Source organism: Heptranchias perlo, chromosome 33 (genome assembly GCF_035084215.1).
Source record: "Heptranchias perlo isolate sHepPer1 chromosome 33, sHepPer1.hap1, whole genome shotgun sequence".
NCBI lineage: Eukaryota > Metazoa > Chordata > Chondrichthyes > Hexanchiformes > Hexanchidae > Heptranchias > Heptranchias perlo.
In genome coordinates, this window is record NC_090357.1 from 530,575 (window position 1) to 557,162 (window position 26,588).

The window sequence follows — 26,588 nt, forward strand, 5'->3', positions numbered from 1 at the left end:
CATAAGAACATAAGAAATGGGAGCAGAAGTAGGCCATTCGGCCCCTCGAGCCTGCTCCACCATTCAATCAGATCATGGCTGATTGTCGACCTCAACTCCACTTTCCCGCCCGATCTCCATATCCCTTCATTCCCCTAGAGTCCAAAAATTCATCTCAGCCTTGAATACACTCAATGACTCTGCATCCACAGCCCTCTGGGAAAGAAACATACAAAAATTTATGGTACAGAAGGAGGCCATTCGGCCCATCGTGCCTCTGCCAGTCAAAAAAAAGCTACCCAGCCTAATCCCACTTTCCAGCATTTGGTCCGTAGCCTTGTAGGTTATGGAACTTCAAGTGCATATACAGGTACTTTTTAAATGAGTTGAAGGTTTCTGCCTCTACCACCCTCTCAGGCAAATGTAAGGAATCTTACAACACCAGGTTATAGTCCAACAGTTTTATTTGAAAATCACAAGCTTTCGGAGGCTTTCTCCTTCATCAGGTGAGTGTGGGATTCCATGAAAGGTACCGCATATATAGTCAGAGAACAATGCCTGGTGATTACAGATAATCTTTCCAACTGCCCGTTATCAAGGCAATCAAAGGAGTTGAATAGTGTTCAGACAGAGAGACGTTACAGACAAGACTACTGAATATACAAACGGTCAGAACCCAAAGACAGACAGACAGACAGACAGACATCCGAAAGGAAGAGAAAGAGAGAGAATGACCAGTTGTATTAAAAACAGATAACTCTTTTTTCGCTGGTGGGGTTACGTGTAGCGTGACATGAACCCAAGATCCCGGTTGAGGCCGTCCTCATGGGTGCGGAACTTGGTCATCAATTTCTGCTCGACGATTTTGCGTTGTCGTGAGTCTCGAAGGCCGCCTTGGAGAACGCTTACCCGAAGATCGGTGGCTGAATGTCCTTGACTGCTGAAGTGTTCCCCGACTGGGAGGGAACCCTCCTGTCTGGCGATTGTTGCGCGGTGTCCGTTCATCCGTTGTCGCAGTGTCTGCATGGTCTCGCCAATGTACCATGCTCTGGGGCATCCTTTCCTGCAACGTATGAGGTAGACAACGTTGGCCGAGTCACAGGAGTATGAACCATGTACCTGGTGGGTGGTGTCCTCTCGTGTGATGGTGGTATCTGTGTCGATGATCTGGCATGTCTTGCAGAGGTTGCCGTGACAGGGTTGTGTGGTGTCGTGGACACTGTTCTCCTGAAAGCTGGGTAATTTGCTGCGAACGATGGTTTGTTTGAGGTTGGGTGGCTGTTTGAAGGCGAGTAGTGGAGGCGTGGGGATGGCCTTAGCGAGGTGTTCATCGTCATCGATGACATGTTGAAGGCTGCGGAGAACATGGCGTAGTTTCTCCGCTCTGGGGAAGTACTGGACGACGAAGGGTACTCTGTTGGTTGCGTCCCGTGTTTGTCTTCTGAGGAGGTCTATGCGATTTTTCGCTGTGGCCCGTCGGAACTGTCGATCGACGCGTCGAGCGTCATATCCCATTCTAAAACTCTCCCAATCCTCAGGCTTATTACTCTTCTTGGCAACATTACAGGCCTCTTCTTTTAATCTAATACTATCCTTAACTTCTTTAGTTAGCCACGGATGGATCACTTTTCCCGAGGAGTTTTTATTTCTCAATGGAATGTATATTTGTTGAGAATATTGAAATATTTCTTTAAATGTTTGCCATTGCTTTTCAACCATCATAGCCTTTAATTTAATTTCCCAATCTACCTTAACCAACTACCCCTCATACTATGTAATTGGCTTTATTTAAGTTTAAGACTCTAGTTTCGGAAGTAAGTACGTCACTCTCAAACTCAATGTGAAATTCTATCGTATTATGATCACTCTTCCCCGGGGGGATCCTTTACTGTGAGATTACGAATTAATCCTGTCTCATTACACAGTACACAATCCATCCCTAGTTGGTTCCATGACGACCTTTGCCAATTTGATTTGCCCAGTCTATGTGAAGATTAAAGTCCCCCACGATTATTGCATTACCTTTGTTACAAGCTCCTATTATTTCATGGTTAATACTTTGTCCAACGGTGTTGCTACTATTAGGGGGCTTATAAACTACTCCCACCAGTGTTTTCTGCCCCTTGTTATTTCTTATCTCCACCCAGACTGATTCTATATCCTGATCCTCTGAGCCAAGATCCTTTCTCACCACTGTCCTTATCTTTTCCTTTATTATCAGGGCTACACCCCCTCCTTTTCCATTCTGCCTGTCTTTTCTAAACGTCATGTACCCTGGAATATTTAGTTCCCAATCTTGGTCACTTTGCAACCATGTCTCTGTAATGGCACTTAGATCAAACCCATTTATCTGTATTTGTGCCACTAATTCATCTATCTTGTTATGAATGTGCATTCAGATAAAGAGCCTTTAATTTTGACTTTTTAACCATACCGATTACACCACACCGCACCGCAAGACATCAGCTGATACTAGACGCACGGAAAGAATTAGATTAATAATTACAATGAATTATGATGTCACTCTTTTCTCTACAACTCGCAGACAGTCAGAGAAAGTTATTATAATTGCCCAAGTTCAGAATAACTTCCCCTGGAGTCTGACCACCGTAAACACCTCAGACCCAGCGACCGACTCTTGCTGCCAGAATGTGCAGGAACTAGTAACTGTGGGGGAGGGATCCCTTCTTTAAATGCAAATAATTTATTGAGGATGTGAAGCATCTGATACACTGCACAGACCCCTCTATGTAAAGCGGGGGCACAACATGGCAGAAACTGATAAAACTCGTCCCCATTTCACCATCAGGGAACACAAACAGATTTTCAGTTGGGGATCTCTGAATAAAACGCAGTTAAACCCTGCAGCGACTTTGCAGAATTTACCCAAAACTCTCCTTATTCTGATTCGGAGATACAGAATGGAGTACATTAAAAAGCTCCTTTTGCATATTCACTCGTTGCTTTGTCTCACTGCTCCCCACCCCCCAGTTAGTGCCCATTCATTAGTCTTCAGACGAGAGGCATTAATCGTCCATGTGAACTGAAAGTGGCTGCACCAACAATCTGTCCCAGGCAAGTTTCTCTTGGTGCTACTGTCCAGCACCTCAACAGGTTTAAGACTGTACTAATGTGCTGACTCCATAATCTCACTCTCCTCCCATGTATCTGACTGTCCCTTTAATGCTGCAGCCCCTGACTGGCAGCCTCTCTCCTCCCTCTCCCTCCCCCCTCCACCCCCGCAAATAAACCTCAGTCACTGAAACACCACTACTGACCGGCCGCTGAAACTCCACTACTGACCACACTAATCATCCAGTACTTAACACTACTTGGAATCTGTCATAACAGCAAGTAATTCAGGTCGAGAAGTGAGCAGCAACACTTAAATCATCAGACACCCAAACTCCGCTCCCACTGCTCAAGGAAAGGGTTTGTGTAACACGCTTTACACTAATGCCAGTGAAGCTCAGGTTTCAATGATCCAGAGCCCTCTGCTCCTGCTCCCAGACTGGGGTCAACTTGAGAAAGTTTTAGGACATTCTTGAGGAGCTTAAAAAACAAACTCACAGGCAATTTCTTCATCGTCGCTGGGTCAAAATCCTGGAACTCCCTCCCTAACAGCACTGTGGGAGAACCTTCACCACACGGACTGCAGCGGTTCAAGAAGGCGGCTCACCACCACCTTCTCAAGGGCAATTAGGGATGGGCAATAAATGCCAGCCTTACCTGTGACGCCCACATCCCATGAACAAATTTTTTAAAAATTTGAAGAACAGCCCATTAAACGGAAGGCCTGACAGCGATAGTGAGACGAGAGGGGCTGACACACGTCTAGCTGCCTCTCTCCGCAACATGAACCAGCCTGGCTATAACCCTGTGTCTCCGCAACTTCAGACCACCCACCCTGCAGCCACCCCAATTCGGGCACTAGGATTCAGCACAAGCCAATTCACCAGGAGTGAATCGGACCTGTATCTGCTGGTAAAAATCACACTGCGCACACTGACCAATGAGAAGAACACACAAAATATGGTTCACCGACTCTCACTGCTCACTTCTTAATCTGAATTACTCGCTGTTGTGACAGATTCCAAACCTTCCTCACCGCATCACAGAATATTCACCACAACAGAGCTCACGGTACAAGAACGGAGCCGGTGAGTAATCGCCCGAGCTCACAGCCCGACAATTCCGCCCCGCCCCGCCCCGCCGCCCCCACCAGTCTTAACCCGCCCGCCCCCGCCCTCTCCTCACCCGGCCTCTCCGTCTGCCCACCCGGCCTCTCCCCACTGGCCCACGCCCCCCCAACTGGTCTCTCCCGCCCACCACCCTCTCCCCGTCCATTTTTTTAAAAATTTGTTCATGGGATGTGGGCGTCACTGGCGAGGCCGGCATTTATTGCCCATCCCTAATTGCCCTTGAGAAGGTGGTGGTGAGCCGCCTTCTTGAACCGCTGCAGTCCGTGTGGTGAAGGTTCTCCCACAGTGCTGTTAGGAAGGGAGTTCCAGGATTTTGACCCAGCGACGATGAAGGAACGGCGATATATTTCCAAGTCGGGATGGTGTGTGACTTGGAGGGGAATGTGCAGGTGGTGTTGTTCCCATGTACCTGCTGCTCTTGTCCTTCTAGGTGGTAGAGGTCACGGGTTTCGGAGATGCTGTCAAAGAAGCCTTGGCGAGTTGCTGCAGTGCATCCTGTGGATGGTGCACACTGCGCCTGTGGTGAAGGGAGTGAATGTTTAAGGTGGTGGATGGGGTGCCAATCAAGGGACTGCTTTGTCCTGGATGGTGTCGAGCTTCTTGAGTGTTGTTGGAGCTGCACTCATCCAGGCAAGTGGAGAGTATTCCATCACACTCCTGACTTGTGCCTTGTAGATGGTGGAAAGGCTTTGGGGAGTCACTCGCTGCAGAATACCCAGCCTCTGACCTGCTCTTGTAGCCACAGTATTTATATGGCTGGTCCAGTTAAGTTTCTGGTCAATGGTGACCCCCAGGATGTTGATGGTGGGGGATTCGGTGATTGTAATGCCGTTGAATGTCAAGGGGAGGTGGTTAGACTCTCTCTTGTTGGAGATGGTCATTGCCTGGCACGAATGTTACTTGCCACTTATCAGCCCAAGCCTGGATGTTGTCCAGGTCTTGCTGCATGCGGGCTTGGACTGCTTCATTATCTGAGGGGTTGCAAATGGAACTGAACACTGTGCAATCATCAGCGAACATCCCCATTTCTGACCTTATGATGGAGGGAAGGTCATTGATGAAGCAGCTGAAGATGGTTGGGCCTTGGACACTGCCCTGAGGAACTCCTGCAGCAATGTCCTGGGGCTGAGATGATTGGCCTCCAACAACCACTACCATCTTCTTTTGTGCTAGGTATGACTCCAGCCACTGGAGAGTTTTCTCCCTGATTCCCATTGACTTCAATTTTACTAGGACTCCTTGGTGCCACACTCGGTCAAATGCTGCCTTGATGTCAAGGGCAGTCACTCTCACCTCACCTCTGGAATTCAGCTCTTTTGTCCTTGTTTGGACCAAGGCTGTAATGAGGTCTGGAGCCGAGTGGTCCTGGCGGAATCCAAACTGAGCATCAGTGAGCAGGTTATTGGTGAGTAAGTGCCGCTTGATAGCACTGTCGATGACACCTTCCATCACTTTGCTGATGATTGAGAGTAGATTGATGGGGCAGTAATTGGCCGGATTGGATTTGTCCTGCTTTTTGTGGACAGGACATGCGTGGGCAATTTTCCACATTGTCGGGTAGATGCCAGTGTTGTAGCTGTACTGGAACAGTTTGGCTAGAGGCGCGGCTAGTTCTGGAGCACAAGTCTTCAGCACTACAGCTGGGATGTTGTCGGGGCCCATAGCCTTTGCTGTATCCAGTGCACTCAGCCGTTTCTTGATATCACGTGGAGTGAATCGAATTGGCTGAAGACTGGCTTCCGTGATGGTGGGGATATCGGGAAGAGGCAGAGATGGATCATCCACTCGGCACTTCTGGCTGAAGATGGTTGCAAACGCTTCAGCCTTGTCTTTTGCACTCACGTGATGGGCTCCGCCATCATTGAGGATGGGGATGTTTGCAGAGCCTCCTCCTCCCGTTAGTTGTTTAATTGTCCACCACCATTCATGACTGGATGTGGCAGGACTGCAGAGCTTTGATCTGATCCGTTGGTTGTGGAATCGCTTAGCTCTGTCTATAGCATGTTGCTTCCGCTGTTGAGCATGCATGTAGTCCTGAGTTGTAGCTTCACCAGGTTGGCACCTCATTTTTAGGTACGCCTGGTGCTGCTCCTGGCATGCTCTTCTACACTCCTCATTGAACCAGGTTTGATCCCCTGGCTTGTTGGTAATGGTCCGCCCGCCCACCCACCCACCCGGCCTCTCCCCACTCGCCCACCCTCCCCTCTCACATTAGGGGTAATTTTAACCTATCTTGCCCGTCGGGAAACTGAGGGGATCGGGAGCAACATTGGTTTTACACCCCGCACGATTTTACTCTCCATATTGGGCGGGATGTAAAACCAGCCTTGACCCCAATCCCATGTGATTCTGACCTGGTGAGTCAGGTTAGAATTAGCCCCAATGTGTTCTCACCGGGTGGAAACTGGGAAATGGTTGAAGTGTAGGTGCTGTGGTACATCCCACCTTAATTCCCATCCCTACAGGTGCCAACACGGAAACAGCTGCTGTTCCACTCAGGTGCTGTGCAGGCTCCGGCAGTGGGATTCCAGCTGACAATCCCCAGAAATACAGGAACCCAGCGCGGTACATTACACTCGCCCACACACAGAGACACAGACACACCCGCCCACACACAGAGACACAGACACACCCGCCCACACACAGAGACACAGACACACCCGCCCACACACAGAGACACAGACACACCCGCCCACACACAGAGACACAGACACACCCGCCCACACACAGAGACACAGACACACCCGCCCACACAGACACACCCGCCCACACAGACACACCCGCCCACACAGACACACCCGCCCACACAGGACACACCCGCCCACACAGGACACACCCGCCCACACAGGACACACCCGCCCACACAGGACACACCCGCCCACACAGGACACACCCGCCCACACAGGACACACCCGCCCACACAGGACACACCCGCCCACACAGGACACACCCGCCCACACAGGACACACCCGCCCACACAGGACACACCCGCCCACACAGGACACACCCGCCCACACAGGACACACCCGCCCACACAGGACACACCCGCCCACACAGGACACACCCGCCCACACAGGACACACCCGCCCACACAGGACACACCCGCCCACACAGGACACACCCGCCCACACAGACACACCCGCCCACACAGACACACCCGCCCACACAGACACACCCGCCCACACAGGACACACCCGCCCACACAGGACACACCCGCCCACACAGGACACACCCGCCCACACAGGACACACCCGCCCACACAGACACACCCGCCCACACAGACACACCCGCCCACACAGACACACCCGCCCACACAGACACACCCGCCCACACAGACACACAGACAGTGGAGTTTATAATCTGTGGTGCCACACCACATCAGAATGAAGGAGTATCACAGACTTCAAACAAAATAGAACGAAGCAGTTTAGTAAAAACCTCAAATGGCTCAATATTGGTGAACTGAAAACAACAACCTGGATTTTTCATCTGTCTGCCAAAGAAATGTTTAGGAAAAAGCTTCAGAATAAATCAGTCCAATTAGATCTGCACAGAAAACATCCTGAAGCAAGTGGTATCAAGTGTGTAAAAAGCAAAGGCACAGTCACCGAAGCTCAGTCTGAATATCTCCAGAGTGTTTAGTATAAAACCCACCCTCACTGGTTGGACAATCCAACGCAAATTGGCTGTTTGAGTACTTCATGTCGAGAAACCATGAGGGGGAATCCCCAGGAATTAATTCTCCATAATTGACATTAGCACAAACAGTATTAAGATAAACAACCAGATAAGCTGTTTTAAATGACGTTGGTTGAGGGATAAATATTGTCCAGGACACTAGGGAGAACTCCCCTGCTCTTCAAAATAGTGCCATGGAATCTTTAATGCCAGGGCCTCGGTTTAACGTCTCAGCTGAAAAACGGCCCCTCCAACAGTGCAGCGCTGCCTCTCCGACGGTCCAGCACCTGACTGTTGTCCAGCCGGGAGTCCAGCAGTCGGGAGCTGGACTCCCAAAGGATCCGCACCATTTCCTGAGCTGAGATCTCCTAATTCAGCACCTGCGACTTTTCTGGGTTGTGGCTCAATGATTGGAGCGGTGGAGGGAGTCGCAGCATCTGCATTCTGTTATAATGCGGCACGTTCACTGTGTCCATCGGGGACTGGGTCTCACGGGGAGGGGGGCCACGGTCCATCGGGGGTCCCACGGCCCCAGCCCATGCAGAAAATGATACTTAACCACACCAGATGCCAATGCAGCTCCGCTCTCAGTCCAGTGCTGCCTCTAATTAACGGAATATATTGAACAAAGGTGTTCGGTTCTGTCTGAACACCAACTCCCATTGACTCACAAGACAAGGGACTGGTTTGAGGCAAACTTTATGCAGCAAAGTCAAATGTCATCAGTGAAACTCATCTGGGAACCAACAGGGAGGTACAACAAGGCCCATTCCTTTATTTCACCTCTGGGATTGGAGTCTCAATCCAGCCCAGCTTCACAGGTTAAAAGCTCCCCCTTCCTCTTTGCCAGTTATGGGGATCCCAGTGTGGAATCAGCTTGGTTAAAGTCACCTCCTGTTGTGGAGAATACAGCCCATGACCGATATCCACTCATATTTTTACCCTGATTGAGCAATCTCACCCCGAGAGACACAGGTCTGCAAAATAGAAAAGTCTCACTGATATAATGGTGCATTTAACTTCTAAATCTAACCCGTGCTGTACCTTTTTTTTTTATTTGTTCATGGGATGTGGGCATCGCTGGCGAGGCCAGCATTTATTGCCCATCCATAATCCCATCCTATCCCTAACACTGTCCTGGAAGAGTTTGATGGGACAGTGTAGAGGGAGCTTTACTCTGTATCTAACCCGTGCTGTACCTGCCCTGGGAGTGTTTGATGGGACAGTGTAGAGGGAGCTTTACTCTGTATCTAACCCGTGCTGTACCTGCCCTGGGAGTGTTTGATGGGACAGTGTAGAGGGAGCTTTACTCTGTATCTAACCCTGTACCTGCCCTGGGAGTGTTTGATGGGACAGTGTAGAGGGAGCTTTACTCTGTATCTAACCCTGTACCTGACCCTGGGAGTGTTTGATAGGACAGTGTAGAGGGAGCTTTACTCTGTATCTAACCCTGTACCTGCCCTGGGAGTGTTTGAGGCTGACATTATGTGTAGGAATATTCCATTCTCAAGACTAGTATCGCTCACCTTGGTATGTATTAAACTCAAATCTCCTGCAGTCACCAATAATCTTACCCATACTTAAAGCCTGATGTAATCAGAGTTGTTTGGGGTCTGACATTCATCCAATTCTACTTTGTAATATTCAAAGTTTATAGAAAATAATTTGTGTTGATGTCATGGAAGCTACAAGTGCCAGAAAGCCTGGGAGGAGGACGAGGAACGAGTGTGCAGCACTGGCAGATTCTGAGCAAGTTGCCACTCGCGAGCTGCACCAGGTTCAACAGTCCGAGTCGGAGGGAGGATGTTGTGTAGACTGGGTTTCTGGAATCATTAAAACAGCAGCAATGAAAGGGTGAATGTGGCTCTAATGAGAGGCCAGCACATTGCGAACTGGCACAGTAATTACACGGCCTGTCTCTCCCTTAGCCCACACACCTATTTATAGAACACTGATGCAGGCAGACTGGAAGTTACTCCATGGACCACACCCAGGCTGGTCGTCAGCAGCTCTTCACAGTAATTAACAGGCGGAGGGAGTCTCATCCATTGCACAGAATGTAAAGCTGCAGGGCAGAGTCTGGCGACACAATGCAAGGATTTGACAACACTGAGTCGCAATTAAAAAGGTACAAAGTCAAGAAGAAGAATTCTTGCCGTCAGCATTCCAATCCCCGTCACCCAAAGACTTCCTGTAACATGTGGCTGGTCTCTCTGTGCACTGATCTACCATGGGCTGATGGAATGCGAGTGTACACACACTCACTCACTACCGACTGGTAACCTGCACCACCGCCTGAGACCCAGAACTGCGTGTTAGTGAAGAGCCTCAGACACTCCCTCCCGACTCTTCAACCAGTATCACAGAAACAGATCACAGTCATTACCAGTGACGCCCTCCAGTCAGTGGCAACAACCCACGGGCACACGTCAGGCCCACTCCTGTCAGCGGCTCACTGCTTAACTTTCAGCATGTGGAGATGCCGGTGATGGACTGGGGTTGACAATTGTAAACAATTTTACAACACCAAGTTATAGTCCACACCGTTCACCTGAGGAAGGAGGAAGCCTCCGAAAGCTTGTGAAATTTAAAATAAATTTGTTGGACTATAACTTGGTGTTGTAAAATTGTTTACAATAACTTTCAGCAGGCACGGCTTTGGCCTGGTTAAAGGGTGGTCCTTTGCTAAGATGTCTCCCCCGCACTCTGGCTGTGGGCTGGGATGGATGGAGTGTAGCAGGAACAAGGCGGAGGCTGTTGGTCAACGGCAGTGAATTAAACTGACCGCAGGGACCGGTCAACACAACGAGGTCACCATTCTGTGACAGGAAGGGAATGCAAAACACCCTGAATGCACTGTCGGGGTCAGAGGGCATTACTCGTTTGATGCATCTACAGGGAGGAGAATCCATGCAGCAAACAGAGATAAGGAAGTTCAGGAGGGTGATGGAGGGGTCGCTGATCAGGGTCAATTCCCAGTCACAACAAATTAAACTCATTTTACTGAGACACTTTACCTTTCAAATTAAGGACTGATTGGATCAAACAGCAGCCAATAAGACTGTAGAATCGTGGCCTTGTTGTGTTGACCAGTCCCTGTGGTCAGTTTAAATCACTGCCTTGTTCCTGCTAGACTCGATCCCAGCCCACAGCCAGAGAGCAGGGCGGCGTGTTACCAGGGAGGCGATAACCTTACAGAAACCGTGTTCACTTGAAATGAACAGATTGTCCGTGGGCAGTTTGAGTCGCTGTGTCGCTGCCACTGGCTGCGGCTTCCTCAACCTCAAAATAAACGGCAATGGTTTCCGGGCCGGAAACCACGCGAGTTACACTGTTCGACCACAAGCTTCAAACATCTCTAAACACGAGAAGCACAAAGCCCAGGCTTAAATGCAGCAGTGAGTGAGTGGAGGGAAACTAGAGGGCAAACAGGTATACCCCCACAGTCAGTGAGAGAGGAGCAATACAGGAGATGATAGAGGGGAGAACATCCCCCCAGCATCAGTCAGCGAGAGACTCTATGGACCCCACTTGCAATCGAGATCTTTCAGCAGACATTACAATGAATCTCTCAGTGAGAAGCAACAATCTCTACAACCGAGGCCCGAACAAATGCTGCACTTTATTTCCAGACAGGGAGAGGCAACCAGAACTTTGACAAATTTAGAATTTAAAATAATTGCTGTTTAGCACAAATTCTCCCCATGACAGTAAATCCTCAGGCCAGTGAATCGGAGTGAGAAGTATGTTGATAATTATCTATTCCTCCCACAGATTAAACACAGTTTTACATCTTTCACCCAGTTTCCCCTCTTGGAAACACCAGACTTTCAACAGTTCAATATTCAGGCCTGTTCTACTCAGCCACTCCTGAGCTAAATCAGAGATAAATCAAAGTGTTTGTATCCATTTCAACAACAAATTAAAATAATTTTTAAAAACTCGATCAGTCATAACTTTTAAAAATGGGATTCACGCGCATCCCGACACCACTGAATTCAGGGTCTGTCAACTCAGGCAAGTTGCTGTTACGGTTACACCCGGAGAGCAGACAGCTGTCGGCTGGGATTGGCACAGACAACTCATCTCTCCCCATTCGGGCTTTGTTCAGACTTGTAACGGCCTCTCCTGCTCAGGCTCAATAAATGACTCGGCTTTTCCACAGCCTGCCTGAGGCTACAGGGTGTTCTGTACAACACATCCCGGTCCAGGTTCCACCATAGCACGGACTCCACTTCAAGCTGTCTGTTGCTGTCTGACTCGCACAGTGTCGAGTCCACAACAGGCATGGCTTGTTAATCGATCAAGAGCAGTTTCACAAACAAAAAGCAAAACCCAACCACAGGTCACAGATAATTCTTGCATGAAGAAGACTGTAGTGAGCTGGTCAGCAGAGGTCGGCTTGGCGCGGGGCAGGTCGGGCTCCCCTGGGCACTGGTCCTGTTTTGTCCCCTTATCTTTGGAATACACTGATTCTAGGAAAGGATCCCTGTGCGAGGTGCAGGTACCTAACACCACTGAAGCACATCGACCAGTAAGAGGTAGGGTGCTAGTAACGCCTATAACTGGACTGGATTTCAATATTCCGTTCTTTTCTCATATAATCAGCTTAATTTTAAACACACAGTGTGTCTATTTCTTGATGTCGGTGAGATGAGAGCTGGCTGACGACTCGGGGCAGCAACAACCCTTTCAAAACCGTTGCTTATGATCTTTTTATTTGATTAGGTGACTCTCGGCATCAATCCCAAATTAATAATTGGTGAAAAAAATCTACAATTCAGTGTCTGAAAGATTCCACTTATTAAAAAAAAGTGTTGATTAACCCTTACTGACAATTGCGACCATCTCACTGGGACCTCCATGGAAACTGGTGGAGACCAAGTTCCCAAATTGCGATCTTACCCATGAATCAATCCCTTTGACACTAGAATGAAAACAAGTTCGATCTGAGCCGAGAGTCCAGAGAAGGGAATCCAGAATATCACCGCCAACCAAACTCAGAGTGGGACAATGGGGTCAAACCAGCAAAAGGGGAAATTAGGAGCAAAGTCTGGAAGACATTTGTACAAAGTGATCAAAACATAGACTGGACTTCGGGGAGAATCATGAAGACAAAAACCTGGAATCATTTAAGAAACAATTAGATCTGCACTGGGGGTGGGGAAGAGTGTGGGGGCCCCATTGGATGGATCAAATGGCTTTCCTCATCTGTAATTATTTTGTGATCAGACTCATTGTCATAAAATGGGCTCAGCACAAGGAGAGGGATCCGTGTGGCTGGGTCAGTAGTCCTGGGTCCCACTGAAAATATATGGCCAACGAAACCATTGATTCATTTTCCTCACGTTGAGCGAGTGGAGGGCCTGAGCAGGCAGGTAGCAATCCGAGCTCAGCTGTGCCGTGTACGTGAATTTATTAAAATATCTTCAGATTCCCCCTCTTCAGTCAGGATTACATTTGATGCTCTGCATAGTCTCAATCACGGGAAAGAGTGTGGAGTCCACTGCCCAGTGGAGCCAGTGTCCATGTGGATCAGATCTAGGTCATTCTGATAATCTGCACATGTGCGACTGGCCGACTCCGTGCCACAAAGAACTGGCCAGCACGATATGAACAATAACGGCAATCCATCTGACCAGGCTCTATGCCAGCCACATGCACTGACATCGTCACACTAACTCCACGTTCACAATTACTCTCCCTTCTTCTGCTAGCTTTGGCTGGGGTTCAATTCCACAAACACTGGTCACCCTCCAGCTCCTCAACCAAGTGGTCACTCCCCACGTGTCAGCCTTGACACTCAGTGTCGGCAACTTAATATGATCCACACGGGATGGGTTTTAGGTTTGCCGGGAGTATGTTAAAGGTTAGGGTTAGGGTTTGCCGGGAGTATATTAAAGGTTAGGGTTAGGGTTTGCCGGGAGTATATTAAAGGTTAGGGTTAGGGTTTGCTGGGATATATTAAAGGTTAGGGTTAGGGTTTGCCGGGAGTATATTAAAGGTTAGGGTTAGGGTTTGCCGGGAGTATATTAAAGGTTAGGGTTAAGGTTTGCCGGGAGTATATTAAAGGTTAGGGTTAGGGTTTGCTGGGAGTATATTAAAGGTTAGGGTTAGGGTTTGCTGGGATATATTAAAGGTCTAGGGCACTTCACTGTATTCCCAACAGGAGCCCAAAAGCTTCACCTGAAGACCTCAGATATTTAGCCAGGTCTGACTGCAAAACATCAGCTTACATTTAAACAGCACCTTTCACCTAATGAAACCTCCCAAAGGGCCTTCCCAAGACAGTTGCCATGTCTGTGTGACACACCTACACACACAGCACTGTACAATGAGCTGTTACTGTAGATCGTTAAAGTGCCAGGTTGGCTCAATTATAGCACTCTGAGTCAGAAGGAAAGAAGAAAGAAAGATTCGCATTTATATAGCATCTTTCACAGCCTCAGGTCGTCCCAAAGTGCTTTACAGCCGATGAAATACTTTTGAAGTGTAGTCGTTGTTGTATTGTAGGAAAAGCAACAACCAATTAGCGCACAGAAAGCTCCCACAAACAGCAAGGAAATAATGACCAGATAATCTGTTTTAGCGATGTTGGTTGAGGGACAAATACTGGCCAGGACACCGGGGAGAGCTCCCCTGCTCTTCCTCGAAATAGTGGCCATGGGACCTTTTATGTTCACCTGAGAGGGCACACGAGGCCTTGGTTTAACGTCTCATCCGAAAGACGGCACCTCCGACAGCGCAGCGCTCCCTCGGTACCGCCCCTCCGACAGCGCAGCGCTCCCTCGGTACCGCCCCTCCGACAGCGCAGCGCTCCCTCGGTACCGCCTCTCCGACAGCGCAGCGTTCCCTCGGTACCGCCCCTCCGACAGCGCAGCGTTCCCTCGGTACCGCCCCTCCGACAGCGCAGCGCTCCCTCGGTACCGCCCCTCCGACAGCGCAGCGCTCCCTCGGTACCGCCCCTCCGACAGCGCAGCGCTCCCTCGGTACTGCATTAGGAGTGGCCTAGATTATGTGCTTAAGTTTCTGGATTATAGTCCAACAAATTTATTTTAAATTCCACAAGCTTTCGGAGGCTTCCTCCTTCCATTCACCTGAGGAAGGAGGAAGCCTCCGAAAGCTTGTGGCATTTAAAATAAATTTGTTGGACTATAACTTGGTGTTGTAAAATTGTTTACAATAAGTTTCTGGAGTGAGACGGAAAGACACGAGCTTCTAACTCAGAGATGAGATTGCTACCACTGAGCCACAGCTAACACCAGAAGGCAATGGATTCAAACCCTACTCCAGGTTTTATGCACATAATCTAGGCTGACACTGTGGGAGTGCAGCACTGTCAGAGTGTGGTCCTTTGGATGAAATGTTAAACCGAAGCCCAGTCTGCCTGTTCAGGTGGATGTTAATGATCCCATGGGACTACTGGAAGAAGACAGGGAGTTTTCCCAGTGTGCTGTCTCATTCAACACCACCAGAAACAGATCAACTGGTCACTCGTGTCATCGGTGTTTGTGGGATCTTGCTGTGCACAAAAGAAGCTGCATATTGATAGTTACTCAGCTTTGAAGTAATTCATTGAATGTGAAGCATTTGTGGGTAGTTCCAAGGGAGGGTAGATGCTGTATAAACACACGTCTGAATACTGCCCACTGTAACAGCCTCTTCACAACTGCTTCTCCCTAGTGACTAAGCAAAAACCCAAAAAAGAGACTGTTCAAATGGGAGCAGTGCAACCAAAGGCAAAAAGACATTTCTTGGAAAGTGTGAAAAACAGATCCTGAGAAAGATCAGCAGATTATAGAGCAGCCTCTGCACATTTACACATCCCTGCATTCAATCATGAAGGCCTTCTTGTAGATCACTGTAACCTAACACAGTTTGAATAGTGCGCTTTGGGGAATGGGTCATTTGGGAGACAGATTCCTCCTGGTGCAAAGCCTGTCCCCCCACCCCCCGGGATCTATTGCTGGATCCAGCACTGGCAGAGTTGCTGGTGGTGTCCCAGGACACTGATACACTAAGGCCCCACACATTGCAGAAATGCTGCATGATGCTTCCCTCAATATCCTCAAACTCCCAAAAAGCTGCATTACTGCAGCAGAAACAAGGGAGCTGGCTGTGACCAGGTCTGTGTTGGTGCAGCCAATCAGAAAGAGATGGTGATTCCAATTCCTGATGTGCGGTGATGTGATCAGCAAGGCAGTGGGTCACTGTGTTCCTCACCCATCACCTCAACTTGCTAGAATGCTCCCTTCATGCACAAAGTGACAGCCCCTGTTCAGTCATTATCACTACAATCACAAGCTCTCATTCTCGGTATTTTATCACTCCGTGAATTAAGTTTCCATTTTGCAGCTTCCTGATCATTATCCTTATCAAAAGCTCATATTCGGATTGGCTGCTTTCAAGCGAACACAGAGACCATTTCACATGCTGCCGAGACCCAGCCCCGTTCCAGCACTGCACATGTGAGGATTCCACTGGGCAACTACACCGTCTATCGATCTGTCTATGAAACTATCGATCTGTCTATGAAACTATCGATCTGTCTAGCGACAAATCTGCCACATTTAAGACATCCCACTTTGTCACACTTGAACATTTTTCACACCATCATTCCCAATCTACACAACAAATTTTCCAGAAAGAAAAGAACCTTCTAATTTGACCTCAGGATGTCCCTAACATACTTGAATGGACCTCAGAAAGTTATAGCATTAAAACCACTTCACACAATCCCACACTGTGCATTTGATGGAAGAACACGGGAAATTCACCAGAGGGTGGGTATAAATTATTATCCTGCTTTTTTCATTTCACCCCAATGGGTGGGGAACCAATCTTTCTGTGGATGCAGGAACATTTATAGATGTACAAAAACGTTTTTTTTAAATTAGAGAAAGGCTTTGATTGCGTAAAGTGATGAACAGATTCAACAACAACAACTTGCATTTATAAAGCACAGTGAAACATCCCAAGGTGCTTCACAGCAGCGATTATCAAACAAAGTTAGACACCGAACCACTTAAGGAGATATTAGGACAGCTGACCTAATGCTTGGTCAAAGAGGTAGATTTTAAGGAGCGTCTTAAAGGAGGAAAGGCGGAGAGATTTAGGGAGGGAATTCCAGAGCTTAGGGCCTAGACAGCCGGCAATAGTGGAGCGATTAAAATCAGGGAGGCACAAGAGGCAAGAATTGGAAGAGCGCAGAGATCTCAGAGGGTTTTAGGGCCGGAGGAGATTACAGAGATAGGGAGAGGCAAGCCCATGGAGGGATTTGAAAACAAGAATTTTAAAATCGAGGCCTTCCCAGACCGGGAGCCAATGTAGGTCAGCAAGCACAGGGGGTGATGGGTGAACAGGACTTGGTGCGAGTTAGGATATGGGCAGCAGGGTTTTGGATGAGCTCAAGTTTATGGAGGGTGGAAGACGGGAGGCTGGCCAGGAGAGCATTGCAATAGTCAAGTCTAGAGGTAATAAAGGCAGGGATGAGGGTTTCAGCAGCAGATGAGCCGAGGCGGGGGAGAGACGGGCGATGTTATGGAGATGGGAGTAGGCGGTCTTGGTGATTGAGCGGATATGGGGTCGGAAGCTCATCTCAGGGTCAAATAGGACGTCAAGGTTGCGAACGGTCTGGTTCAGCCTCAGACAGCGGCCAGGGAGAGGGATGGAGTCGGTGGCAGGGGAACGGAGTTTGTGGTGGGGGCCAAAGACAATGGCGTCGGTCTTCCCAATTGCACGGGAATTGTACATTCGAGTCAAGGAACTGATTCCCCACTCCATCCATCTCTATAAACAGCCACTGGGGGTTCCACCCTCTGAAGGTGTTACTGACAGATCTTGCCCCATATATTTGTTATTTAAATTATTCCCCGACAGGACTGAACGGATAGATACCCTCCCCATATAACCGTGTAATTTTAGTATTCTTTAGTAAAACCCTGGATTTTCTCTCCTTACTAATCCCTGGAGTGTGGAGCTTCCAACCGATTACTCACACCACCCGTGGTCAATAACACAAGGAGTTTCCATTGAGTGCAACAGGTGCCCTAGATCAGAAACTCATACAATGGGCTCCAACACCTCATCCTGCATATCTCTTATCCCAGTGGGGTGATAGTGTTTGGTGAGGATATGAGTGTGTATAATTGTACAACATCTCACCAGGATGAAGCATCACAGTCATAGCACGTCCTAACCCAGTACGTTTAGAGTGTAGGCCTTAAATTGTGGGTGTCTGCCATTCTACTCCCTAGCATTACGGTTATAGCATGATCAATCCCCACTGGGATGTCAATGTTCACTCAGAGCCGTAGTCACTGCATGGACATGGACAATGGGTTTTGTTTTACTTGGAAAAACAGATGGAATCATGGAATGTAATCTCCAGAATATCAGTAAGAATCCCAGAGTTCAATATAACAAACTGAATTTGACCGATTCAGTCACTGTAAAGCAGCGCTCTCTCTATGATGATTATTCTAAGGCACCTGGAGGAAGGACGTAGAACCACACAGCCCATCGTGTCTCTGCAGCTCTTACGTCCCACTCTCCTGCTCCTTCCCCATAACCCTGAAAATTTCACCTTTTCAAGTATTTATCCAATTCCCTTTTGAAAGTTATTATTGAATCTGCTTCCACCGCCCTTGCAGGTAGTGTATTCCAGATCATAACTTGCTACGTAAAAAAAATTCTCATCTCCCCTCTGGATTTTTTGCCATTTATCTTAAATCTGTGTCCTCTGGTTACCGACCCTCCTGCCACTGGAATCAGTTTCTCCCTATCTACCCTGTCAAAACCACTCATAATTTTGAACACCTCTATTAAATCTTCCCTTAACCTTCTCTGCTCTAAGGAAAACAACCCCAGCTTCTCCATTCCATGTAACTGAAGTCCCTCATCCCTGGTATCATTCTGGTAAATCTCCTCTGCACCCTCTCTGAGACTTTGTCTTAAATGTATAACATCACCAGAGTTTGTACACCGTTGATACATGGCACAATTATAATGTGCTGTAACACCAGTGAGATATTACACTGTATGGCAAGACCCCAGAGGATTGTGTACCCAGTACATTCACCTCCCCACTGATGCGCATTTGTATTGTGTTAGTTATTGTTCTGTTGTATATTTAGCAGTGAACTGCTTTTTACCCTCTTGCCCGGTTCCTGCATTCTTACCTCTCACTCAGACCGGACGGTGTAATGCTCATTTGGCTCCTCTCACTGATTCCTGCTCTTACAATTTATCCAATTCGCATTTTCTCCTCCAAAAACCGGATCCGATATTATCGATAACAAATAATCCAGGACGGATATGAAACCATGAAATGCTGTAAATTTCTTGATGTAAATAAACACTCCTGGGCAAGTTCGTCCCGGTTTAAAATCGAGTTAATCCCCTGAATCAGGAGATGTGTGTCTGCCTCCTTCCCCCGGATTCAGTCTGTTTATCTGGGCTCAGAACCTACTCCAGGAGTGAACTCCATCCCTTCCCAGAGACCGAACCTCAACCAGCAGACCGGGGATCGATAGATCCGATATTGCAGCTGTGATACTTCACTGTTGAACTGTTAGTGGATCCAGTGCAGTATCAGGTATCGATACTTATCGATTTAGTCTCATTACTGTATCCAGTGCAGAATAGATCAGGTATCGATCTTGACTTGTCACGGTCTCCAGTGCTGCATCAATCCGGCCTCACTAGTGTGTCCGATATCGTATCAATTCAGTCTTGTTACTGTATCCAGTCGGGTATCGATATTGTATCCAGTCCGGTATCGATATTGTATCCAGTCGGGTATCGATATTGTATCCAGTCCGGTATCGATATTGTATCCAGTCGGGTATCAGAGTGTGCTGACCGGGCCTGGGCCCCGGACTCTGGCTCTCCCTGAGCCCGGTGTCTCGGGTCGGGCCGGGCCGGGCCTGTGCTGCTCTGCCCCGGGTTGCAGTGTGTTTCGGCCCCGCGGTTCCGCTCTCAATCTCCCGGCTCCATCCCGAAGCCTGCGCTCGGTTCACTCCCGGATCCGGTGCGGGGGACGCGCTTCCTGTTTTCCCTGTTCCTCGGGATCGCGGTTGTCTCGGGGCCGCGCTCGGTGCTGCCAGTCCGGCTCCGGCTCTGATCCGCTCCCGCTCCGGCTCCGGCTCTGATCCGCTCCCGCTCCGGCTCCGGCTCTGATCCGCTCCGGCTCCGGCTCTGATCTGATCCGCTCCCGCTCCGGTTCGGTTCCCGGTTCCGCTCCGGTTGTTACTTTGTTACTTTGCTCGGACCGCTTCACCTCCGGCCGCTCGGCGCCGCTCCTTCCGCCGCCGCTGCGCCGCTCCACCCGGACTCTGCGCCGCTCCCTCCGCGCAAAGTAATCCCGGGACAGGAGCTGGGCTTAAACCCCCGGGGGGAGCGACGGCCACGCCCGGACACCCATCCCCTCCCGGGGCTCGGTCACACCCGCAGTCACCACTCGCTGCAGGTTCAAAAGGTACAAAAAAGTTTAGATTTTCTCCTGGAAGAACGAGCTTTATAAAGTCTGCAGCTCTCAGGACTCGGAGTGGGAGTCAGACCCACGGGGAAGCTCAGGCAGCTATTCAACCATGGGGGTATCACACTCAGACCTGATCCCGGCCTCACCCCTACACCGGATCTGGGTCAGGTGCAGGTTACTCCAGCCCAAGGAGGCTGACACCAGTCAGAACCCCCTGACTGAGGATGGAACGTGGGATCTTCCTAGTCCGGTTGGTTCAGTCCATATTTATAACGGGAATTGCCTTTGTAATCGGCCCCACTGTAGTAACACATTCCCACCAGTGGAGGTGCTGCAGTGCCACCACCAGCAGGAGCGAGTCATTATGTGACAAGTTTACATAGGCAACTCCCATTATAAATGTTATAGTCCAGCAATTTTATTTTAAATTCACAAGCTTTCGTTCACCTGAGGAAGGAGGTAGCCTCCGAAAGCTTGTGAATTTAAAATAAAATTGCTGGACTATAACTTGGTGTCGTAAAATTGTTTACAAGTTTCCCATTATAAATGTGGACATAGGAATTTATAATAGAAATATATATAAGAACACAAGGTATAACTTTAAAATAAGGACTGATTTACTTCAGTGTGCGTTGGTTCCATTAACCCTGCCTTCTAACTCCTCCACCTGAAGCCAACAACAACTTGCATTTTATATAGCTTTGTTAACAGTAAAACGACCCAAGCGATTATCAAACAAAATTTGATACCAAGTCACTTGGTTTTGACTCCCCATGTGCAACCCATGAGAGATCAAGTCTTATATAAGATGTTAATGTACAAGGAATTATGTAAGTATGGCACAAAGAAATAAGGATGTTTATGTTACACAGAAACTGTGACAGGAAACAAAAGCCAGATCCAATGCTATTGGCAGACTGTTTGAGCTACTGAAAGATCAGTGAGTTTTCCACCTTTAAAGCACAAAGGGAAAGGACCAGAAATTGGGCCAGCAGCTATCAGACAGTGAGCTACGTGACGGAGAGCTATGGGAGGGTGCAGCAAGGGATGGTGGGCTATGGGAGGGTGCGCTGTGGGTCGGTGTGCCGGGGACAGTGCACTATGGGACATAGGAACAGGAGTGGGCCATTCAGCCCCTCAAGCCTGTTCTGCCATTCAACGAGATCATAGCTGATCTGTATCCTAACTCCATCCAACCACCTTGGCTCCATTTCCCTTAATACCCTTTGCTCGCAAAAATCTATCGATCTCAGATTTAAAATTATTAATTGAGCTAGCATCTACTGCTTTTTGTGGGAGAAAGTTCCACACTTCTACCACTGTTCGAGTGAAGAAGTGTTTCCTAACTTCTCGCCTGACTCTGATTTTAAAGTTATGTTCCCTTGTACTAGATTCCCCCACCAGCGGAAAAAGTTTCTATCTACCCTATCAATTCCTTTCAAAATTCTAGAAACCTCAATCGAATCACCCCTTAACCTTCCGAGATAAGGGACAGTGAGCTGCAGCTATCGGAGGGTGAGTACATGGTCCCTTTTGAAACATTTTCCCGCAATGTTGGGTGACTAGGTTGATGGGCAACATGTTTCATGGTTTTTGTCCCTATCACTCAGGAAGCAGTTGCTTTAAGTGAGTCTGAATATGGTGGGTAATTAGCATCAGCCCTTTCCCAGGGTGCTTTTCAGCAGCTGCCTTATCTCTGATTGTTGATATCGCCTATGGGTGATTTCCTCTCAGGTGGGCAATGTTCTCTGATTGGTAACATCCCCTTCAATGGGTGATGCCTTCTAATGGTAAGGGAAAGTCAGCCAGCGGAGAGCAATTCACCCTTTGCTCTCATGTCTGACTTAATCTCCAATGGAGAATTGTCCTCATATGGGTGAGTTCCTCAGATGAGATGCACTTCCGTGAATAATTTATTCCTTCATGACTGTTCTCCAGTGAGTGTCGAGGTCTTCAGTGGATGACTGTTCTCTAGTGGCTGAATTGTCCAATCTATGGCTGATGCCTCTGATGGGTGCTGTCCAATGGGTGGCTCGCCTTTGGATGGATGATGCCTCCGATGGGTGACTTGCTCTCCAAAGTATGAAGCCCTTTATTACAATTTGGGCTTGGTCCCAGCACTCTTAACTAATGTTCAAGCAAAAAGGTACTTCCAAAGGCAGATCCATGCCTACACTAAACTGAAACTTGCAACCTAATGTGTGATGTGAATGAGATTGCTTGGCACAGGACTAACAATTGCACTGGAGCTTGATGAGCTATCCACCATGTTATCTTTTTCATTCTGAAAGGCAATAAATATCACACTGTATAATTAAGGTTTAAACTAACAACCATTTTTACTTGCAAATGGAGAATTATACAGAAGCAGAAAATACACAGCCAATAACAATACTTGATTTGCATGGTACTTAAACAGTTGCAAAAATTATAGTCCAAAATCTTTATAGGATCTTTTAACTCGGTCTCTGTTGAAATATTACATGGCAAAGAACCCATTCTGGGCCTCCAATGGAAACAGGCAGGAAAAGCAAGGAACCGAAAATCCCAGGGCGACTGTCCAGATATAGTCCTGTCTTTCTCTTTTATTATCTTAAATTTGTGACCTACCATCACCATCTCACTGACCAATGGAAGCAATGAAAGTATGCTATTTCAAGGAACAAACAGACTGATTCTCGATAATCATCCTGTGGTGAATTTTGGAGCTGTAGATACTTTCTCAGGTTCAGTGGAGTCAGTTGCTCCCTTAAACAGAGTGTCCATCTTACTTTTACAGGAGTTCCTAATATCTATTTGTACAATAGCAGGAGCCAGGGGTGTAAAAATAGAACCCAAAATAGAACCCCATGTGCCCCCCCCCCCAATGGAATAATCATGCCTTTTGCATGTGTACTTTGCATGTGTTCTTCACTTTCTCTGAAGATGGATTAAGTTAACATTAGATGAGATGAAGCTTAGTTCAAATTGTTAAGCGATGTTATTCCACAGTGAGGTGAGTGTACAGGGCAATTGATGTCAATTAGTACAACGTATCTCCCCATAATAACAAGAAAATAACATACATGCTATGCTACCCCACTTCAGTGGGTTATCTCACTTGACTTAAACAGATTAATACCTCTGTGCATTTTGGCTTTTCTGGGGCCTTTTTACCTCAGCTGCAGTTTCTGTTGCAATATATTTAGACTTTTTTTTTAGGTGTCTAAGATTGTTTTATTTCCTGACTGTTCATAGTTAGAAAAAGGTCAAAAACCATTCAGCACAATGTATGTGAAATGATAGTCAATTACAGAGAGAGGTACTAAATTGCTTATTATTTACTGCCTATAAGGAAACTCAATGAAGGCTATCTCATTAGCATCTTAACTATCTATGGTCTCTGAATCCCCTTTTTTAAACTTGCAGTAATATAATATGCTTTTAAAACACATTAAAAGTAATTATTTTTCCAAATCCTTTCTGTGGAAAAATGATCAGATAATCCTAAAGAGCGACACAGCCAATCAAAATCGTTTCTACCATTCAAATCATAAGAGGTGAACAGCGGGTCTCTTGGTCGTCTGTTCAGAGCATCTGTACAGAGCCCAACATCACAGTTAGCCTCAGTACCCCTAGGCCAGTGAGGGAAAATCAGCCAGGTTTCCTCCTCCTGATTCGCTGTCCTGTAACCTGAACTGGAAAGTATGTTGACGTCAGGCAAAGACGGAATCAGGCTTGACTGTGATGCCTCTCATAAGCAAACAGCCTACTGACTCTTATTGTTAGGGTTCACACAGGACAACTGGTCACTTTATCCAGCATGGAGTCAAAAGATGTTCAGGAGAGGGGAGAAAAATATGCTGAAATTCCTGGCAATTCTTAGCACACTGTGGGTGCTATGAACACTCATTAACAGCAGCAAATTGGGAAGAATCAGTTTCTGCCTGCTTCCCACCCAATTTTCCGGCTGCCAAAATTTCCAGTTTGGGTAGTTGGGATATGATTCTCTGCCTGACCCTTCAGCTGGGCAGACATTTTAATGGTATATGCAAGTACTGACAGGGAATGTCAGCAGGCCAATCACAGCCAAGCTTGCTCCTGTGTTCATCCAATGTCCGTACTTGCACACATTGCACCAGGGATCACTGGACAGAGATCAGGAACAGCAATTCTCGTTACTGGTCCCCTCCCTAGCCACAGGCACGGATTCCAAATGCAACATCCTAATTGAGAAGAGCTGAGAGCACAGACTGAGCATTGAGCCTAGGCCCTTTATTTTAATATATGACTTAGTTATTCACTAAACTCACCGAGCCATATGCCTGGTGATTTACAGAAGAGGGTAGATTAATCTGTTCAATGTAACACAAGATGTGTTCAGGCATGTGACCTTTATTGATACCATGCAAAAAAAACTGCCTACTGCCAAACTGTTGGTGCTAATTTCTGACAAGATTAAGGAGAGACCAGACTCCTCATTTAAGGTGGGGTATTTAACATTAAAATTTTACATTTTATCAAGTAATGTTCACGGTCCATGAACATGTACAGACTGCACTTTACACAATACGGAGCAATACAGAGAAGCAGATCGTCCCCTTGTATCTGCATTCTTGGAGCCTTTAAAAAGATACAATTTGACATCTAGAAATTAATCCACCTCAGGTGATGCACAGTCGAAAGCTATCAAAATCCTGTCTTCAGAACTACACAGTGACTCATTCATATGCCTGACGCGCAGTGAGGCAGATTCCAAGAGTGAAGCAAAGGATGTCACAGTCATGGTTCTCTCCCAAGGCCTGCACTTGGTGCTTATATCAATCTCTGCTTCCCAGCAATTCATTTCTCAAGACTCCTCCCTTAAAGGGACAGTCCTAAGCCTCACCTCAATGAACTCTTCAATAAACAAAGGACATGAAATCAAAGACCATAAGAGTCAGTGAACAAAGTAAAAAGCCACATCCTTAGTACGAACTCCCACAAAACATTAACACCCAAAGAAGCTGCTACAAAACATGATGGGATACAAAAGCAAGGTCTCCAACTCACCCCACCCAGCCCCCAGGGGGCAGGGTCTCCAAATCACCCCGCCCCCCCAGGGGGCAGGGTATCCAAATCACCCCGCCCCCCCAGGGGGCAGGGTATCCAAATCACCCCGCCACCCCACCCAGCCCCCAGGGGGCAGGGTCTCCAAATCACCCCACCCAGCCCCCAGGGGGCAGGGTCTCTAAATCACCCCGCCCCCCCCCAACCCAGCCCCCAGGGGGCAGGGTCTCCAAATCACCCCACCCAGGGGGCAGGGTCTCTAAATCACCCCGCCCCCCCCCACCCAGCCCCCAGGGGGCAGGGTCTCCAAATCACCCCGCCCCCCCCCCCACCCAGCCCCCAGGGGGCAGGGTCTCCAAATCACCCCAGCCCCACACCCAGCTCCAGGGGGCAGGGTCTCCAAATCACCCCCCTCCCACCCAGCCCCCAGGGGGCAGGGTCTCCAAATCACCCCCCCAAACCAGCCCCAGGGGGCAGGGTCTCCAAATCACCCCCCTCCCACCCATCCCCAGGGGGCAGGGTCTCCAAATCACCCCACCCCCACACCCAGCCCCAGGGGGCAGTGTCTCCAAATCACCCCCCCAAACCAGCCCCAGGGGGCAGGGTCTCCAAATCAACCCAACCCCATACCCAGCTCCAGGGGGCAGGGTCTCCAAATCACCCCGCCCCCCCCACCCAGCCCCAGGGGGCAGGGTCTCCAAATCACCCCCTCCCCCCCCAGGGGGCAGGGTCTCCAAATCACCCCGCACCCCCCCAGGGGGCAGGGTCTCCAAATCACCTCGCCCCCCCCCAGGGGGCAGGGTCTCCAAATCACCCCGCCCCCCCCCCAAGGGGGCAGGGTCTCCAAATCACCCCCCCACCCCCCCCCCCAGGGGGCAGGGTCTCCAAATCACCCCGCCCCCCCAGGGGGCAGGGTCTCCAAATCACCCCGCCCCCCCAGGGGGCAGGGTCTCCAAATCATCCCGCCCCCCCCCAGGGAGCAGGGTCTCCAAATCACCCCGCCCCCCCCAGGGGGCAGGGTCTCTAAATCACCCCGCCCCCCCCAGGGGGCAGGGTCTCCAAATCACACCGCCCCCCCACCCAGCTCCAGGGGGCAGGGTCTCCAAACTCTATCCCCACAGCTCTACAAATTTCTCCATTTCAAGTATATATCCAATTCCCTTTTGAAAATTTGCTCAGAAAGTTAAAGCTCAAACAGATTATTTAAAACAATGAAAACA

General features: G+C 48.6%; 1 protein-coding gene across 4 annotated transcripts in view; it reads right to left on the reverse strand.

The window, feature by feature from the left end:
- The window catches only part of arhgef12b (Rho guanine nucleotide exchange factor (GEF) 12b), a 125,839-nt gene extending 105,662 nt beyond the window's left edge, over nucleotides 1-20,177 (reverse strand). For 2 of the 4 annotated variants that reach the window (XM_067970805.1, XM_067970804.1), the window contains exon 1: nucleotides 19,040-20,176. In XM_067970805.1, coding sequence (XP_067826906.1) covers nucleotides 19,040-19,071 — 32 coding nt within the window. In that variant the 5' untranslated portion in view covers nucleotides 19,072-20,176. Of the gene's footprint in view, nucleotides 1-19,039 lie in introns of all 4 variants that reach the window. The other 2 variants (XM_067970807.1, XM_067970806.1) reach the window with 2 other exon arrangements.
- Nucleotides 20,178-26,588: the final 6,411 nt, after the last annotated feature.